We start from the raw sequence: 20,561 nt of genomic DNA, 5'->3' as shown, positions 1-20,561 counted from the left end.
TTATCTGCACATCACTCCCACTTACGTCTTCGACGCCAGCCAAGACGAGGACGTTCTTGCCAGAAAAAACAAACACAAACTTTTGCTGAGAGCTAGTGAGCTAGGTTCTCTACAGTTAGAAAGATGGTGTTGTGGTTGTGATGCTAAATATATAAATGAAGTGAGTATACATTTCCTCTTAGTAAGTTAACCACCGTGATAATGGGGCGTGTTATAATTTCCTGTTTAACTTTAACGAATAACTTTTGTTGGGATCATGTGAGACAATTAACAAGTATGTGTACAATGAATGCTTGTATTCCATCTGTGGCTTTATGTGTGCATTCATCCAGAAAATAAATAAATAAATAAAACAAAGTGAAATATTCTCTGGTTATGAATTTTCCCTGCCTCGTTTTGATGAATCTTTGTGTTTGTTATAACTGTGAACTCTTTTTAATTTTTTACATTCTGGTGTACTTAGGAAGACAAATTGATTTCCTGACCCTACAATGTGTTGTTTTTGGATTAGATTTCAAAAATTTCACTACGAATCTTCCCATAGGAAATAAAATCACTAAAGGAATCCTTTTAACATCTCAATTATTTCTCCTTAACGTAAATTAGATTAAGTGGAGATCAGATTTTAAGTTTTCAGATTTTCCTATATTCTCATTTTAGCAATGTCTCAAACTGTGCTAAGATTAAAAAAAAAAAAAAAGTCTTTCATCAGAGATATTATTTTGAACTCAACACACCAATTCTTCCAAAACCAAGCTTCTGCCACACGTTCTCCAACAAACAGCACGCAAGGGAGTGTTTCAAACTCGGTACTTATGGAAATATTATTTTTTGCTTGCAATTCCATTTACACACAAATTGCACACTGCACATTTAAACGAAACTGTTACTCCATTAAAGTGATTATAAGTGATGCCCTTTCTCCAAAACGTTGCCCTCCAAAGACAAAACCAACTCAGTGTCTCTCAAAAATCCATGAACTCTCAAAATGATTGACAGGCCTAGAGTATTTCTGATTGGTTAGTGTAGAAATGTAGGCTGTTTGCTGTTCACAATCTAGGGCTGTCACAGAAACAGTTATGATTGATCAAGACACATATTTCAATGATATACAGTAAGGTTGTGTGCAGTCAGGCTGTTTCTTTGGCCAACAATATTGGCTCAACCATTGAGTTTGAAACTAACCCAGCTTACAAAATTATGTTATAAGTATGTTCTTCAAATATTCAGTGTTGGTTCTGGGAACATAATTATTATTATTTTATTTTTTTTCAGTTTTCTTGAAGTTAGAGGAACAGTTTTAAAAGGGCATGATGTTCCTCAACCTTTCTTTCAACTTAATTTTGATTTAAAATTCAACATTCTACGAATGTTGATTTGTAACATTCCAATAACACACAATTTTCCAGTTTCCTTAATGTTAGTAGAATGTTACAGTATTTAAAGGTTAGTATAATTTTTTATACTTTTTAGTATAAGTTTTTAGTATAAGTTGCAAAGTTTTTAAAACATTCTTTCAATCATTCAAACAAGCACTGAAAGAAAGAGAAATAAGAACACATACAACTTTCTTCCGACACAGTCTTAGATGAACTGAAGATAAAATACATTAAATATCTCAAGATTTGTTTAAACAATTCCATAAACAGCATTGCCAGCTTCACTTACCGTATTTCTAACCCGATTGGCTTTATTTATTTCAGGTGTTGATGTTTTGATGATAAAAAATGTTTTGTTTTAGGTCACCATCATGTAGATCAGTGTTTGCTTTAGTTGTGCTCTTGACCCTTACATTTTATTGGATTGCTTCTTTTGCAGCAATCACATGTGTTTAAGGAAAATGAGTTGATAAAGCAGATCAGTTTTAATAACAGACAAGGGACTGCATTTAAGTAGTTTGAATAACTGTTTTTTTTCTCTCTCTACTTGTTGAATTGTTGAATAACTTAATTTTTTTATTAAAAGGAGTAAAACTCAATTAATGTGAAACTAAATAATTTGTAACACTGTTGTGGCACTTCAGATGCTCAATGCCGATGTCTGTGAGTGTGTAAATACCACTGTCATTCTTCACTTAAAAAAAAAAAAAAAAAATGTGTCATTTATACACTCACAAACATCCACATGCATTATATGAAACACATCAATAGTGACATACTTATTTCCATTATACAAAACACGTTCATGTTGTTGTTGTTGTTGTTATTATTATTATTATTATTTATTTTTTTATTGTCACCATTGGACAGTTTTAGATAAATTGATGAAATTATACAAAATACTATTATATATTGTTTTCCACATTTGAGGTTTTCTTTCTTCTCGCAACATTTTGATTTTAAAAGTAAGGAAACAACACAAAATGCGGTTTCTTAAGCTACTTTAATGCAGTCATTTGTCCATTATCAAAACAGACATAACTATCTGATTTATCAACGCAGAAATGTTCTCTGAAAACACCTGCAATTATTGCAAAGAAAGCAACACAACAAACATCAAGGGTCAAGAGCCCAACTATGTCTTGGAATGTTACGAATCAACATTCCAAAAAATGTTTTAATTTTAAATTAAATCGTTTTTAAAACATTCCTCTAACATCAAGCAAACTGTACATTTTTTATGTTACCAGAACCAACACTGAATATTTTGGAGAATGTTCATATAACAAAATTCTGTTAGCTTGGAATACTACCTGTCAGGTATTGAAATGTGTGTGTCACATACGGTAGATATATAAAACATATAAGGCCTACAAGGAGTTTTGAAATACCAATCGTTTATCAAAGACAATTTCCCCTGAGTTTGGTTGTGAGAAAGAGAGAGAGGAAAAAAGCGTGATAGAAGTCCAGATGGTGAGAGACTATGAAAGACTTTATGTTGGTCGATCCTGGATCCCAACAGTCTGGCATTGTCTTTCTTCTTCCTATTTCTCATCTAGGTCTGTCTATCCCGCAGCCAGTTGGGCAGAGAGAATATCAGTCCCTGAGGACATTTATTCCACTGATGAGATGCTGTAAAGTGGGGAAGAGAGAGAGACAGAGATAGAGAGAAGTGGGGCGGGGAATCAGGAGGCAGAGACACTAGAAGAAAGAAAACAAGCAAGTGTGTGTGTGTGTGTGAGAGAGAGAGAGAGGGAGGGAAGGAAGGAGGAAACTGTCCTCATGCTGTCTTGGCATCGGTGCCACCCAGTTTCTCTCGGGCAGGCCAGAAGCCTCACGATCTACCTCTGTGTGTGTCTCCACAGATGGCCAACATTGTGACGTCCTTCTGCTGTGTGGTGCTTGCAGCCGTGGTGGTGGTTTATGCCCAAAGGCGCAGCCAGCAAGGTAAGTCTAAATTTTGGATACTTCCTCCATCTGTTGCGGGTCTTCATTGTATGTGTTTAAACCGGAACGAGACATAATGAGATCAGCTAATTTTTTTTTTTTTTTTTAGATTAGGAATCAGTTTGTTCTTTTCTGGTTATGTGTCCTGTTTTCTTTCTCTTGACTTGTCATTATCTTTGTGTCCCTCCTTCAATCCGTCTGTCGGAGTGGAACAGAGAAGTCACATTGTGAGCGGAGGGTCAGTATCACCTGACTGTGGGGAGGGGTGTGTGAATGTGTGTGTGTGTGGGTGAATGTTGCTTAACGCATGGCCTAGCTGCCTGGAGACACAGAGACTAGTCTGTCACTGGGTCAAAAACTAGAGCTCCAGAACAAAGCGATCCTCGGAGTGTGTATGAATGTGTTTAAGTTTGGACCAGACATGTTATCTTGCTGGCTGTTATGGGTTCTCTCATGCTTGGGTGAATAAGCAGCTATGTTGTTTCTGCATTCCAATTCAGTGTCATTTTGTGAAATGGAAATGCTATCGAGACATTATTGTTTCGTCAGAAGCTACTACTTTAAAGCTATTGTCATTTTCTGAGTTATTGTTCAAGCTGGATTCTACAACATATTACACGCTTTCCTAACCAGGTGCAACTCCAGTTTCCATCAACAAGTAATTTGTCTGTCCACGGTGAAGGCGAAATGCTATGCAACTCCTACACAATCACAGCCAATCAGTAGATATTTCATGGTGCTTGCACACTGGAGAAAGTGTTTGATGGAAAGGAATGCATACAATACATTTTAAGGTTTGGAAATTGTGAGACAGTTTAAAATGAAGAAGGAACGGCTAAATGGATGAACTATGTCAGAGTACATTGCAGCAAAAGTGTTACTCAACTTTTGGTTGCATGACACAAGATCACAATTTAGCAGACATTAGCATTTTTCCCTCTGTGTCAAACATGTTTAGTTCTGCTCCTGGATGGCAACCTTCTAGCACAGTTTATCTCTCTTTCCCAGTTAACCAGATAATTTAGGCTTTATGGATAACTTCCTGGCAAGTGTATTGGAGCTAGAGCCTTTATGGTTAGTGGCACTTTAGGAGCAAAATGTGGCACCCCTGCTCTACGTCCTTATGATGCACCATCCCCTTTGAAATCAATGGATTCAAAGCATACTCTGATTCAAAGTAAACCACTTGCCTGTAGCTTTGGGTAAAAAAAAAAAAAATGGAAGGGCTGCAAACCAACCTTCCTTTTGGACTGTTGATGACCATGGTCCCACTGAACCTTCAGATATAGCTTATAACCAAAAGATGAGGTTTCGATGAGAAAGGTATGAGGTATACTGTAGATATTAAAGACCTTGTCTCATAACTGAAAGCTTGTATGTTCAAACTACCACCATTGTGACTTTGACTAGGTGTGTTCAGAACTGCTCTCGGATGCTAACATCCAGAGAGTGCTTCTCAAATGGAAGGCTGCATCCTACGAAAACTGCATATCTCGGTTTCTATGTCATCAAATGTGGTTGAAGGTCATCTCAATCGGAAGGATCCTTGGAAGCCAGCCTTCATTTTGCGTCCTTCCTTCAGCTGAATTTGAAGGATGCATGGGATGTATCCTCCGTGACGTGATTTTCATTTAAAGATCAGTACAGAGCTTCTCTGAATTTATTATGAAATGTAAGACAAAATATTATGTTTTCGGAAAATATAGATGATATATTTTGTTTTGGTGTAAATTACTCACTAAATGCTAAACTGATAATCATTTAAGCCAGGGGGAGACTAGATGACTGTGATTCATTGTATTGCATTAATAGAAGGCAAAATAATATAAAGGTTTATGAATAAATGAATAAATAAGCTTTCCAATGATGTATGGTCTGTTAGGATAGGACAATATTTGGCTGAAATACAACTTTTTGAAAAGGGATGCAAAAAAATCTAAATATTGGGAAAATCGGCTAAATAGTTGCAATGCATATTACTAATCAACAATAAGTTTTCATATATTTATTGTAAGAAATGTACAAAATATCTTCATGGAGCATGATCTTTACTTAATATCCTAATGATTTTTGGCATAAAAGAAAAATCTATAATTTTTTATCCATACAATGGGTTTTGGCTATTGCTACAAATATCTCTGTGCAATTGAAGACTGGTTTTGTGGTCCAGGTTCACAAATGTGACGTAGCCACGTGCATTTACCAGAGTGTCTCATTCTAGCATTTCATGAAGAGGGTGTCTCTAGCCTACAAGACTCTGAAGGACTGAACTAGGAAGGACACAGTCTCTGTAGAATGCAGCCTGCCATTTGAGAAGCACCCAGTTTAGCTCCAACCCTAATTAAACCCACCAGAACCAGCTAGTTAAGGTCCTTCAGGCAGGTGTGTTAGAGCAAAACTCTGCAGGACATTGGCCCTCTAATAGCAGCACTGGACACTCATGGTCTAGAACATCTGTGTTTTTCCAGAGGGACTAATTTGTACTATATATTGCATTTTAAATAATTTTCAATAAAAGTGTCTACTACTTACTAAAGAAGGTTTGCTGACTCTCCGCCAGCCAAAACTGCAGATGTACTGTAGCTTCAGTTGGGAACAATGTTTGAGAGTGATAAAGCATCTTCTTGGATGTCTCATGCTGTTGTCATCCCCCCACACCCCTGCAGTGGCCCACGTTTTGTTGAAGCAAGGCTCTCACTAAAGCTGATTACATCGCTATAATGCCTAGTCACTGGCATGTGTTTCATTGGCAGAGCAGCTGCACTGAAACGATGATGTCACGGTGGGATGACATCACCACGTCTTCTATCAGCAGGGCTGCTTATCTGTTTCCACATGTGTTCTGATTGGTCAGCTGATCGTGTTTAATCTAGACGGCAGTCATCACAAACACAAACCATGCAATGACAGTCAAGACTTTTGATTACACACACACACACACACACACACTTTAAAGTGGCCTCGATGAATGCTAGTATATAGACAGACTGACATACAGATGGAACAAACATTTTTTTTTTTTTTTTTTTTTTTATTACAGTACACAGACATACTCACACAAGATTTGTGCTTAATGCATCACTAGGGTAGATGCAATCGTTTATGAATATGTTTTAAAATTAACCAAGACATTTTTTTTTTCAAAACAAACAGTCTTTATAATGTATTCTGCCATTCATTTACTAATTATAAATCTAATATTATGCCACTTTTTCAAGTATTCAGTTTTCTTCTTCTTCTTCTTCTTCTTCTTCTTCTTCTTCTTCTTCTTATTATTATTATTATTATTATTATTATTATTATTACTTCCCCCTTTTGGGAAAAGCTTGATACTGCACCATATGTACAGTGACAAACTGTCAAAGTATCCTCTCTTCTCATGATCATTAAAATTTTAGTAATTGCATTAGTGCTTTGTAAATGCCATGTCCACTTTGTAAATTGCTGTTGCTGGCCATCACTTTTAAATACAATTTGAAGACCAAGTGAAGTTCCGAACAAAGATTTCAGGTTCTTAAAATCCTGTCAATCACAAGGATAAGGGTGTAAACCCCGGTTTTGCCAAGAATGAAGTGTTACTGCATCATAACCTTTTATTAGTATCAAAACCACATTCCAGTCAATCAAACATAGTTTAAGAGCAGAGCACGAATTCTGAGTATGGGTCACCATACTTGGCTGTATGTCACATCACTTTCACTTTGCCTTCAAATAAATGCATAACCTAAAAACAGATTGAAATTATAGGTTAAGAATGTCATTCAAGCCCCATCACCTCTTGTATTCCATCCAAAAACAGTTGTGGGATATTCTTTAAATGTCTGACTTCTGACTTTAAATGTATTAGACTTACTTGATGCTCATGAATGGCATGCTGTTGTTAGCTTTGCAGGTGTTCAACTTTAATCAAATAAGTCCATCGCCATCCTAATTACCCAGGATAAACAATGCTATATAATGTTCTTTAGGTCTATGTTTCTAAAGATAGTGGATCATTTACACTGTTTAGTCCACATGTCTCCACAAATATTTGCTAAGTAGGTGTAATATTCATACAGTGTTGGAGCTTATTTATTGGTGCTGTGCGCCCACATACCTTACAAAGTTTTCAAGTTCCAAGTTTCATTTTAAGTGGTTTTAAATTTTATTCTTTAAAGAAAATTTCTAATTACCAAGTTGAATGAAACATAGCATGAGCCTAAACTTAATATCTGACTGGCTGAACCAAGATGTTTATCCAAGATAATTAACAGTAAACAGTGTGCTTCGTTGTGTACATGTGCACTACTGCTGATAATGAAGTGCATATGTGAAATTTATGTAATGCATAGTTTGCACAAGACATAGAGGCACACAGAGAACTGAAGTGCGGTTCACTTTCGACTTTCCACGTTCTTCTCGTACATCATGTAGCCCATATCAAATTGTAATTAATTTTGTATATAGTTTAATTATGTAACATACAATCATACAGGACATCAAGAGTTAAAACATTCATTTGAAATGTACATGGGTTTGCAGATGCTGTACTCACTATCTACTGACATTGGATACTTAATTGTTTGGACATTTAGCTAATGCTTTTTTTGAGTACATTCACATATATTTAGTAGTTAAATCAGCATGAACTGTATACTCTACTTGAAAACAATATATATATAATATATTTAATATATATATAATATATATTTAACATAACACATAACACATAAAACAACTATTTTGCTTATATCCTACAAACGATTTACCCTTCTATGATTTTTAATTGTAACAGTAGCAAACCCACAAGAGTGGTCAGGTGTTAATTTGCACTAATTTGCACAACATTCAAAGTCTTACAGGACTAAGTGACATACTTAATGTGGTGTAATGAAAAGTAGCAAAATAAATAAATAAAAAAAATACAGCAAACTATGATTCCCTATCTGTCGGTCACTACGAGTTATGTCGACCGACAAATGGGGTCTCACTTGGGAGGCCAATCATCTCTGATTTTAAGAGAAAACGCCAATGAAATTGGCAAGTGGATTTACACACCTGAGCCACTCCCCGTGCCAGCGGGTATAAATAGGGCGACAGGTGCATCCACTTGAGAGATTTAGAGAGATTTAGAGATTTAGAGATTTTTGCTTCGGAGCCGAGTAGTCGATGAAGAAAATCACTACAAAGCCATCATCTTTGTTTTTGCTTAAACTGTTCCTGGTCGGTGTGACGGCGCGTTACAGCGGTGTCCCTGCGAGACGGCGATTCCCCTGGGCGCTTCGGCTAAAAGAGACAGTTCTAAAAGAGCAAATCACGGACGATTCGCGTCTTTTTCAAGATGCCGTTTCGTCCGTGTCCTTCTGGATGCGGTCGTTTCCTGTCTTCGGTTGACGGTCACGAGCGTTGTCTGCAGTGTCTGGGCATCCAACACGCTGAGGCTGCGCTCGTGGATGATTCATGCGTCTACTGTGGGCGTATGAACATGGCAGCGCTGCGATCGCGTCTCTCACTCCTCAAGGGGAGTGCAGCAGACCCCTCTGTCTCTCTGGCTCGAGCAGAGGGCCGCCGGCTGGCGCTCTGGGAGATCTGAGGATCACAGTGAGAGCTTCTCCGCCGGGCCACGCCCCACGGACCTCTCACTCCTCACGCAGCGACTGTCCCGTGCAGCTGCCGATTGATTCTGCTGGGCCGTCTCATAGCGGTCCCAGCGTGTCTTTCGGTGCACCGCCCGAAGACCAGATGTCGATTGCTGCATCGGGGGATGGGTTATCGACCTCTGAGGATGAAGGTTCGGCGGGGCTGCCCCCCTCGGGTGTTGTCGCTGCTGCCGAATCGGACTTGGGGTTGTCGGCCATGCTTGCCCGGGCAGCCGTGAGTATCGGACTGGAGGTGACTACACCGCCCAGTCCCGAGCCCTCACGGCTGGATGATTGGTTTCTCGGCGCGGGACGCGGCTCACAACCTCGTTCTGCTCCGGTGCCTTTCTTCCCGGAGGTGCATGAAGAGGTGACGAAGTCGTGGACGGCCCCTTTCACGGCCAGAAGCCGCTCTTCTCCCTCTTCCATCCTCACCACCCTCGATGGCGGGGCAGCCAAGGGGTACGTAGAGGTTCCCCAGGTGGAGAGGGCGGTTGCGGTGCACTTGTGCCCACAAAACGCCGCCACTTGGAGGAATCGTCCGCGTCTCCCGTCCAAGGCCTGTAAGCTGACGGCCGCACTCGCTGCCAAGGCTTACAGTGCTGCGGGCCAAGCTGCCTCTGCCCTGCATGCCATGGCTATCCTGCAGGTACACCAAGCCAAGGCACTCAAAGCCATGCACGAGGGTGGTACCGACCCGGGGTTGATGCAGGAGCTGCGAACGGGAACTGACTTCGCCTTACGGGCAACGAAGGTCACGGCGCGGTCCCTCGGGAAGGCGATGTCCACGCTGGTGGTCCAGGAGCGGCATCTCTGGCTGAACCTGGCTGAGATGAGGGACATGGACAAAGCGCGCTTTCTCGACGCCCCCATCTCCCAGGCAGGCCTGTTCGGCGACACTGTCGAGGACTTTGCCCAGCAGTTCTCGGCTGTACAGAAGCAGACTGAGGCCATTCAGCACATCCTGCCCCGACGTGTCTCTCCGGCTGCCACCGTTCCGTCGCGGGTAGCGCCTCAGCCTGCTCGTCGCCGTGGGCGCCCCCCTGCGTCCTCTACGCCAGCTCCGCCCCGTGCTGAGAGTTCTTCGAGGCCGGCGCGTCGAGCCCCGCGCAGGAGAGCGGCGCCCCCCGTGTCACTCCCGGCTGCGAAGTCCTCGAAGAAGTCGACCAAGCGGCCCTGACACGGGCAACTCGGAGATGCGGAGAACTGCTCTTCAGGAGATGGCGAAGACAGCGCCACTCCTTCCCCCGGAGGAGGGCCGGGTGGAGAATCTTCAGTTTCTGTTTTGTTCTGTTCCGCCACTGGCCGAATGGCCAGTGATACCCACATTTTCAATAAAAGAGCAAATTCTCCTTCCTCCGAGTTGCAAGGCTCGTGGGTTGACAATGAGCGACGTACAGCTTCCTCACTCTCACCCACGACGCCCCCTTTCGCCAGCGGCCAAGAGGTCGCGGTTCGGAGACGCAACGCCTCTCCACGCGTCTCTGGCCAGTTCCTCCGGGAACACGGGGAGTGTGGTTGCGATGACCCAGGACGCAGTGCCTTCTGGGCCTTCCGGCACGACTCCCCATCGCTGCACCACTGCGGGTATGTCGACTGTCCCCTTCGTGCCACTTGTACGGTATCTGGGAGCGTGGCTTGCGCTGCCCAACCCGTCACGCTGGCTCATCCGGACGGTTCGACTCGGCTATGCGATTCAGTTTGCCCGGCGACCCCCCAAGTTCAATGGCGTGCTCGAGACTTTGGTGGCAGTCCAGGGCGCCCCTGTCTTGCGCGAGGAGATTGCTGTCCTCCTGGCGAAGGATGCAATCGAGCCGGTCCCTCCAGCTGAGATGAGGACGGGGTTTTACAGCCCTTACTTCATCGTGCCCAAGAAAAGCGGTGGCCTTCGACCTATCCTGGATCTGCGAGTCTTGAATCGGGCCCTACACAAGCTCCCGTTCAGGATGTTGACGCAGAAACGCATTATCAAATGCGTCCAGCCCCAGGACTGGTTTGCAGCGATCGACCTGAAAGACGCGTACTTTCATGTCTCTATCCTCCCTCGTCACAGACCGTTCCTGCGCTTTGCTTTCGAGGGTCAGGCATGGCAGTACAAGGTCCTCCCCTCCGGGCTCTCCCTGTCCCCCCGTGTCTTCACGAAGGTCGCGGAGGGCGCCCTTGCCCCACTCTGGGAAGTGGGCATCAGGATCCTCAACTATCTCGACGACTGGCTCATTTTGGCCCCGTCCCGAGAAGAGTTGTGCGATCACAGGGACTTCGTACTTCGGCACCTCAGTCAGTTGGGGCTTCAGGTCAACCGGGAGAAGAGCAAGCTCTCCCCTGTGCAGAGAATCTCTTATCTCGGTATGGAGTTAGACTCGGTGAGTATGACGGCACGTCTCACCAGCGAGCGTGCCCACTCAGTGCTGAACTGCCTGAGTTCCTTCAGAGGCAGGACAGTGGTACCGCTGAAACACTTTCAGAGGCTCCTGGGGCATATGGCATCCGCAGCCGCAGTCACGCCGCTTAGGTTGCTTCATATGAGACCACTTCAGCACTGGTTACACTCCCGAGTCCCGAGATGGGCATGGCGCCCCGGTACACACCGTGTCACCATCACACTGATGTGTCGCCGCCTATTCAGTCCTTGGTCGGACCTTGCTTTTCCGCACAGACAACACTGCGGCTGTTTCGTACATCAACCGACAAGGCGGGTTACGATCACGTCGCATGTCTCAACTCGCCCGTCATCTCCTCCTCTGGAGTCAGACGTGGCTCAAGTCACTGCGCGCTGTCCACATCCCGGGGGAGCTCAATCGTGCAGCCGACGCGCTCTCACGACAGCTCACTTTCCCCGGGGAATGGCGACTCCATCCCCAGACGGTCCAGCTGATCTGGAGTCGATTCGGGGAAGCCCAGGTAGACCTGTTTGCTTCCCACGAGTCCTCCCACTGCCAGCTGTACTATTCCCTGTCCCAGGCCCCCCTGGGCACAGATGCACTGGCACACAGCTGGCCTCGGGCTTTACGCAAGTATGCGTTTCCCCCAGTGAGCCTGCTCGCACAGACACTGTGCAAGGTCAGGGAGGACGAGGAACAGGTCCTGTTGGTTGCGCCTTACTGGCCCACCCGGACCTGGTTTTCGGAACTCATGCTCCTCGTGACAGCCCCTCCCTGGCACATCCCCCTGAGGAGAGACCTTCTCTCTCAGGGGCTTGGCACCATTTGGCACCCGCGTCCAGATCTCTGGAACCTCCACGTGTGGCTTCTAGACGGGACGCGGCAGACCTAAGTGATCTGCCCCCAGCGGTGGTAGACACTATCACTCAGGCTAGAGCCCCTTCTACGAGGCAGGCCTATGCTCTGAAGTGGAGTCTGTTCACGAATTGGTGTTCTTCTCACCGAGAAGACCCCCGGAGATGCCCGGTCAGAGTCGTGCTTTCTTTCCTGCAAGGTAGGCTGGAGCGTGGGCTGTCACCCTCCACCCTGAAGGTGTATGTGGCTGCCATTGCAGCACATCACGATGCAGTGGACGGCCGGTCCCTGGGGAGGCATGACCTGATCGTTAGGTTCCTGAGGGGTGCCAGAAGGTTACATCCTCCTAGGACACCCCTGATTCCCTCCTGGGACCTCTCTATTGTCCTGGCGGGACTTCAGAGGGGTCCCTTTGAGCCGCTGGATTCGGTTGAGCTGAAGTTCCTGTCTCTCAAGACAGCGCTCCTGATCGCGCTCACTTCCATCAAGAGGGTCGGGGACCTCCAAGCATTTTCGGTAAGTGAAGAGTGCCTTGTGTTCGGGCCGGCCTACTCTCACGTTGTCCTGAGACCCCGGCCTGGATACGTGCCCAAGGTTCCCACCACTCCCTTCCGAGATCAGGTGGTGAACCTGCAAGCGCTGCCCCTGGAGGAGGCAGATCCAGCCTTGTCGTTGCTGTGTCCCGTAAGAGCGCTTCGCATATACGTGGACCGCACCCAGAGCTTCAGAAGCTCTGAGCAGCTCCTGGTCTGCTTTGGAGGTCAGCAGAAGGGGAAGGCTGTCTCTAAGCAGAGGTTGGCCCACTGGATAGTGGACGCCATCGCCTTGGCTTACCATTCCCAAGGCGAGCCGTGCCCCCTGGGGGTGAGGGCCCACTCCACACGGAGTGTGGCCTCCTCCTATGCGTTGGCGCACGGCGCCTCTCTGGCAGACATTTGTCGAGCTGCGGGCTGGGCGACACCTAACACCTTTGCGAGGTTTTACAACCTCCGTGTAGAGCCAGTTTCCTCCCGTGTGTTGGGTAACAGGTAATTGGCGGGAAGGGCTGGCTGGGTGTCTCGCTTGCTGCGCCATTCCCCCTAACACGGGGATGTGAGCGCTTTCTTCTCCCAGTAGAGTTCCCCGGTTGGCGTACCCTGGTCGAGCATCCTCCAGCACCCTCGGCGTCAGACTTGGCGGAGCAGTCTGTCGCCAGGCCCAGTACTGACGTTAGCATGCCCGGAGCCGGTCAGCCCCTGTACTGGGCTAGGTGTCCATATGGCTGGGTTCCCTACGGGTAATCCCATATGTGTATTCCTCCACGGTAAGGCTTCCCTCTTGGCAAACCCGTGTCTTCCCTTGACAGATCACTCTGTCAGTCTCTTCTGGCAGCCGTTCCATCCCTACTCCTAGGGAGGACCTGCCTCAGAGACCCTTTCCATATGTAGTACTGCCCCCTGGGTCAGTCCATATCGGTATATCCACATGTCACCTCCCTACGGGTAGGATGTGGTCTCCGTAGCGGCCTTTCCTAAAGGCTCGCTTCCCCATTGTCTTGCCAGCTGAAAGAACAAATAGGGAAGATTTGAAGCAATCTTTCTCCGAATGTTGAAATCCCTTCCATTTACTTATGTGGGCGGAACAGCAGCATGGCCTTCTCCAGCAGCGATGTACTCACCCTTTGGCCCCTTCGGTACCAAGGTCAGTGAATTTGCGCTGGGGCTTTGGGAAGGTTACGACCTTAGCTTTTGTGGCATGCCAAGGCTTGTCAACAATTGCAGCGCCTCAGGGTTGTGACGAGGTTCAGGTTGTGGCGTTTTCCATAGGACCCCATTTGTCGGTCGACATAACTCGTAGTGACCGACAGATAGGGAACGTCTCGGTTACGTACGTAACCCTCGTTCCCTGATGGAGATTTTGTTTAACAAAAACCCACTCATTCACAATCTCAACAAATTAGAATATGATGACATGCCAATCAGTTGATCAACTCAAAACACCTGCAAAGTTTTCGTGAGCCTTCAAAATGGTCTCTGGCATTCATAAAACCAATAAAAATAAATTAATATTAAAAATAAAAACATTTAGTGAATTGTTGGCCTTCTGGAATGTATGTTGATTTACTGTACATGTACTCAATACTTGGTAGGGGCTCCTTTTGCTTTAATTACTGCCTCAATTCAGCGTGACATGGAGGAGATCAGTTTGTGGCACTACTGAGGTGGTATGAAGCCCAGGTTTCTTTGACAGTCGCCTTCAGCTCATCTGCATTTTTTTTTTGTCACTTGATTTTTCCTCTTGACAATAGCCCATCGATTCTCTCTGGGGTTCAGGTCTGGAGAGTTTGCTGGCCAGTCAAGCACACCAACACCATGGTCATTTAACCAACTTTTGGTGCTTTTGAAGGTGTGGGCAGAGTCAATTTCTTCTTCTCCTTAGCCCAGGTAAGATGCCTCTGACGCCTCTGACATTGTCTGTGGTACAGGAGTGGCTTAACAAGAGGAATACAACAACTGTAGCCAATTTCCTTGACCCCTCTGTGTGTGGTGGCTCTTGATGCCTTGACCCCAGCCTCAGTCCATTCCTTGTGAAGTTCACTCAAATACTTGAATGGATTTGCTTGACAATCCTCGTAAGGCTGCGGTTCTCTCGGTTGATTGTGCATCTTTTTCTTCCACACTTTTTGTTCCACTCGACTTTCTGTTAACATGCTTGGACACAGCACTCTGCGAACAGCCAGCTTATTGGCAATTGATTTTTGTGACTTGCACTCCTTGTGAAGGTTGTCAATGATTGTCAGAGACCATTTTGAAGGCTCATGAAACCTTTGCAGGTGTTTTGAGTTGATTAGCTGATTGGCATGTCATCATATTCTAATTTGTTGAGATAGTGAATGGGTGGTGTTTTGTTAAATGTGAGCCATATATATATATATATATATATATATATATATATATATATATATATATATATATATATATATATATATATATATATATATATATATATATTATTTAATATTGCATTTTTGTATGGTTACCATTGTCCATTGACACAATATATCACAAAATAAATAAATAAATACAATAAATAAATTGACATTTCATGTAATCTTGGGGGCCCCCTGAAGGCCATGGGGGCCCTAAGCAGCCACTTAGTTCGCTTATGCCCTGGGCCAGCTCTGCACATAACATTGGCAATATGGACTGCAATATATGAGCATGGAAACTGACAAAATGAAAACACATGCAGTGTCAGTACACATCTGGTGCCGTTTTTATGCAAGATTTTATGTAAATGGAATGTTCATATAGTGTTAAGTTCCCGGATATAGTTTCATTTATACATAAAAGACATTTGTTTGATTATTTTGCTATAATGAGTTGGAACACGCATGATGATATTATTTTTTGTTTTATTTATTTGTTTATTTTTCCTTTAAAATCTTACACCTTTCATTTCTGGCACCTTATTTAATTTGCTAATGACCAATTCAAGTAAGAAAGCCATATGGCCACCTATATCATATTCAGTGTTTGTCCTCATTAAACATTAGATTTTAATGTTTTGCGAATACCAGTAATATAAATGAATGGTTGAAATGTAAAGAGTATCCTTTTGAACAGAAATGATGACTAATTTGAGGGAAATTTTTAGACTTAAACTCAGAACAGAAACCACCCCTCCATCTGACAGACAGGCCTTGCTTTACGTCATCAGTTTACGTCAGTGAGATTGAGTCCAGACAAGCCCATCTCTGACAGTTTAATTATTCAGGAGACCCTAAGTGAGAATGAGAGCAAATATATTTCAGAACTTCCATTGTCCTGGTCACTTCCAATCCGTCTCAGTGTGGAGAGGCTGTTGAATTCAATCTATCACTTGTTTGTCTCTAGTGGCCTAAAGGCCCTCACAATACCCTGTTTGATGACGAATCGTGATCGAGGATAGCAATGTGGGATGAATAAAATTGAGTGCATTGCTGAGTGATGTATCTCATGTCCAGACATGCTGGATTATAAAGTTGGCAGCCAAATCTAAGGAAAATGTATGATTTTCAGATATTTGCATTTCAAAATGTGTTAATTAAAAAAAATGTGGTAATCTGCGATTATGGATGAGGCATTTATTTGGTAATGGACAAATCATTTGGAAGCTGTCTACTAGATGTCCTCCCTAAACAGAGAAAACCAGACTCCCTTTGGTGTGCAAGTGTGAATTTCATCAACAACTTTGGCTTTGTTAGAGGTGTGAGAGTGTGTGCGTATTGCCTCCCTAGAGAGTTTACATGGGTTTTTGTGGTGCAATCGTGCATTCATGTTTTCTTCAAAAGTGTCAGCCATCTTGCATGCTTATACCTTGGATCAGCAGGGTTGAAGAGACAATAAAAGTGAATGCGGTGGCGATTTTCAAGCACGTCAAAGAAGCCAGGTGCATGAACTGTCAGCACCCTTCGGAATACATATCTCTTTCGCTGCTATTTTCAAGGTGCTCTAGCACCGCTTCAAAGATTTAAACTAAACACAGCTTACATTGGGTGTCAGACGATAAAGCTCTATTCAGGAAAATGAGCTTCAGCCTTACCATTTGCTTGTTAAACATCTAGAGGACTGTTTACCTCGGAAGATGTGCAAAAATAAACCTCTCACAACAGTGTATAAATCATTCAAACTTCCTCTGTCAATAAAGTTCCTTTTCCCAGCTTCAATCAATGCTTAAGATGTTCTCCACGGAAATCCCGACACGGAAAGCATAAAATTGGCAGGGCTACACACGACGCTGAGGAAACAGCTGTTTTGTGTGAAACTACAGATGCAGGCCGTGTACTTCCCTTCCGTAGTTCCAGTGTTATCCTCCTTTCATTAAACTCTAGAAATTAGGCAATAAATCGCTTGAATCCTATCAAGGGCACGTCCAGAAACAAAGTGTGTTTTTAATAAATAACAATGCATATTTATTCGTCAGATTCAACCTGATCTCACGGCAATTCGTACATTTTTCACAAGGTGGCTTATTCGTACGAATTCGTACGACCACACTCGTACAATTTCATACGATTATTGCCAAATCGTACGTATTTTACGATTTGCACAATTCGTATGAATTTGTACGAATGACCTACACCTAACCCCGCCCCTAAACCTAACCGTCAATGGGGTCGTATAAAATCGTACGAGTGAGGTCGTACAAATTCGTACGAATAAGCCACATCGTAAAATAAGTACGAATTGGTCGTGAGATAGCATTGGATTTTGGGGTGAAATATGAATGATAAAAAATGAAATATGTATTAATTAATGACGATCAGATCAGAAAATAGTCTGTGAATCATTATTTATCATATGACACTTTTATATTAACTATAATCTTGTAGTCTCATTTCTCTGGGAGACAGGAAGTTATGCCTTTACTTCCTGTCTGATTTCATCTCTGTACCCTTGGGGCCTTGTTTTTATGAATCCCGTTTTTGTTCTTTATCCAGTGTCCATGTCAGAATCTGTTCCATGTTTTGTTTGTGTTTTTGCTCCCCATGTGCTCTGTTACTCAAGTTTTCCCATGTTTTTGACTCTTCGTTGTTTCCAGGTGTTTCTGATTATTAGTTGATTCCCGGCATTATAAACCCCAGTCTGTTCAGTTTGTATTTGTCGCTTCTTGTTCATGTCATCAGCTGTGTGTGTCTTCCTGGTTCCCTTGTGGTGGATAATCTGATTCCAATCTTGTGGATATTTTCTCTGTTTCTCCTTGTTCCTCGTTCCACACTCTTCACAGATATGTGACAGTCCGTAAGTATGAGGTCACATAGATTATTTTCCTTTAAAAAAGACATTTTAAAAATGTGAAATTAGTACCATTTCATACTAACATGTTGCTAAGATAACAGCTTGATACCGTAATGTGTAAACAAAAACAAAAAAGTTAAAATGCATTTCTCTCTCTCTCAGTGAACTTGAAGCATTGTTTTTGATGTACTCTGCAAGTAATACTACCTTACAATTTAGCCAAAATTAAGCTGTTAGTCTAAAATGATGCCCCCTAGCATTTTTCTTTGTGTCTGGAGCACGTCTAAAATGCCTTAAAGTACCATTTTGGTAGGCCACTCACTAGGTTTTGGAACAGGGCTTAAGTGTCCATCCTCCTGGTCATGAGCCAAATAGCATAGCCATTCTAGGATTTTGTGAGCTTGCTAATGGGGAATGTTTACTCATGGAGGTCAGCGCAGTTCTTAATATGGATTTGGGCACTGGGCTGGAAGTCTTAATGGAGTTGCACAATGCATGTCAGTTTCAGAGTTCTGCTTTGTCTAAATTAATCTAATTGGCGAGGCAGAGTTGAACTCTCGATTTGCGTGAGTTCATGCACAGTGTTCTTGTTCAGTACAGTGAACACCGCTTGACAAGAGAGATATTATTTCAACTTCGTGAGATCAGGAGTTTTTCCAAGAGATAATTGGGTTTTCATTTTTACAGTATTCTGTAAATGATCTTCTGAATACTTAAAATATGTAAAATGTATCTAGTTTTGCTGCTTGCTAGTAATGGTGTGGAGTAAATGGGAAATCTAGGACATCTTTATTTAGCAAGTTAGTTTTAATCATTTAATTATTTATTTGATCGATCATCTATCTATCATCTAAATTTAGGAAGCAACTATTTAATGTCTTTTATTTTATTTGTTTTTGGTGTAATTTTTGTATATTTGGAAGCTTTACATTAGTAATTATAGTTAAAATAAATCTGCATATAAGAAAAAAGAAGTCTAAGAGAAGATATATATATTTCAACACCGGGATATTATCAAAGTTTCAATTTAGATTTGGCAAAGTGATCAAAGGATAAATAATAAAAAAAAAAAAAAAAAACCTGCTCTGGAATTTTTATGATCTTCATACAGGAAAGTAAACACCTAATGTCGGTCTAGCAGTGTTCGTGTTTGATTCAGATGACTCTTAATGATTGTGCCTGGACAATAAGGGATGATTACAACTGTGCCTAGGCATAACTTGCTTGGTTATAAAAGGCAATAAACTGTTCAGTTTTTCTGAGAGCATTACGAATTATCTCCCAACTTGTGTCTTATTGCTTTAGATGGAGATTATTAACTCTACTCTGTTGTTCATTATTCCCCTACTCCCTGTAAACTCTTGGCAGCTTCCTTCAGTGAGTGACTATACAGCATTGCACATCTTGGCGTTTACATTTTTTGCCCGTTCCTTTTGGCAAATTTGCTTAGCTGCCATCAAGAAGGTTTGAGAGCAGCAGTTTTTTAGTCATTTCACACGCTTAATTGGACTGAAGTCTGGACTTTCACTGGTTTTCCAGTAAGCCACACTACAGCAGCTTTTGCCCAATGTTTTGGGCCATCACCCTGTTGGAAAACGAATAATTTTTCAACCCCAAGAGCAATAACAGATAGCGATTTCCTAGGCTACTTCATGGCCTATCCAGACAGCTGTTCAAATCACCCACACTTACACACAGATGTTTTTGTTTGTAAATAGAAACTAATGTGGAGGACATGAGCAATATATTTCTGGTGTGGATGGATGGCTTTCCACTGTTATTTCCCTATTGCGGGAATTAGTGGGAAATTAAATGCCTATAACAGATGCAACTAGGGAAATAAAATCTGGCATCTGTATTGCGTAAGTAAAATGGTGTGTGAAGGTACACATGCAGTGTTTGCAATTGTTTCAATTTTCCATACTGGAAATAATTTAGCGGCGTCCCTCTTGCCTTCTGTTTGGGATAGGGTTACCTGCTCATAAATGTGTAAATAGTGTAATATAAATAAAAATGTTGTGACTGTTTACATTGAAAAATCACACCCCAACATATATGCAATAATGGCAATATTATTGCCCAATATCTAATTTATTCATGATGATAAGCCTTTTGAGTTGGCATATTGACGCTAAGCATTCCTTATTTAAAGCAATGGAGGATGCTGGATGTCGAGAAACGACGCCAAAGTGTCCTGACCAAGTGTCAATATGTGATGAGTTGGAGAGAGACTGTGTTGCATTTAAGGTGCAAATCCGCTTAAACCTTTTGATCTCATATTCTTTAAGTGCATTAGTGCTTCACTGCATACATACATACCCAGACAACCCTAACAAAACATTTATAAACAGGTCCCCAGATGCCAGACAGTGAGTATTAAAAAGGATTCTTTAAATTCAATCCTCAGTGTCTTTAATAATCTACCAGGTATTTTCAACCTCCAGCCATGCAGACATTTTCCACATGCATTTTTGTAATTGCATGATTAACTTTCCTTTGCCCTGCTCACATTTTAGTGTTTTTCCTGCTGTTGTACTCAGATCACCACTTTAAAATATGCAGATTGTTGAGTTTTTTTTCACTCAACGAACATAAGGATACTGATAAACGCAGGTCACAAGA

The 20,561-nt window shown here is 42.9% G+C and overlaps 1 protein-coding gene across 3 annotated transcripts in view; it reads left to right on the top strand.

Annotated features, from left to right (window-relative positions):
• Positions 1–20,561, top strand: part of LOC113054036 (ciliary neurotrophic factor receptor subunit alpha-like) — a 150,910-nt gene that overhangs the window by 49,174 nt on the left and 81,175 nt on the right. The window contains exon 2 of one of the 3 annotated variants that reach the window (XM_026219312.1): positions 3,245–3,326. In XM_026219312.1, the coding sequence (XP_026075097.1) occupies positions 3,245–3,326 (82 nt within the window). Of the gene's footprint in view, positions 1–3,076; positions 3,327–3,469; positions 3,565–20,561 lie in introns of those variants that run through there. The other 2 variants (XM_026219313.1, XM_026219314.1) reach the window with 2 other exon arrangements.

Source organism: Carassius auratus, chromosome 35 (genome assembly GCF_003368295.1).
Source record: "Carassius auratus strain Wakin chromosome 35, ASM336829v1, whole genome shotgun sequence".
Lineage (NCBI taxonomy): Eukaryota > Metazoa > Chordata > Actinopteri > Cypriniformes > Cyprinidae > Carassius > Carassius auratus.
This window is presented reverse-complemented; position numbering and strand designations above follow the sequence as displayed.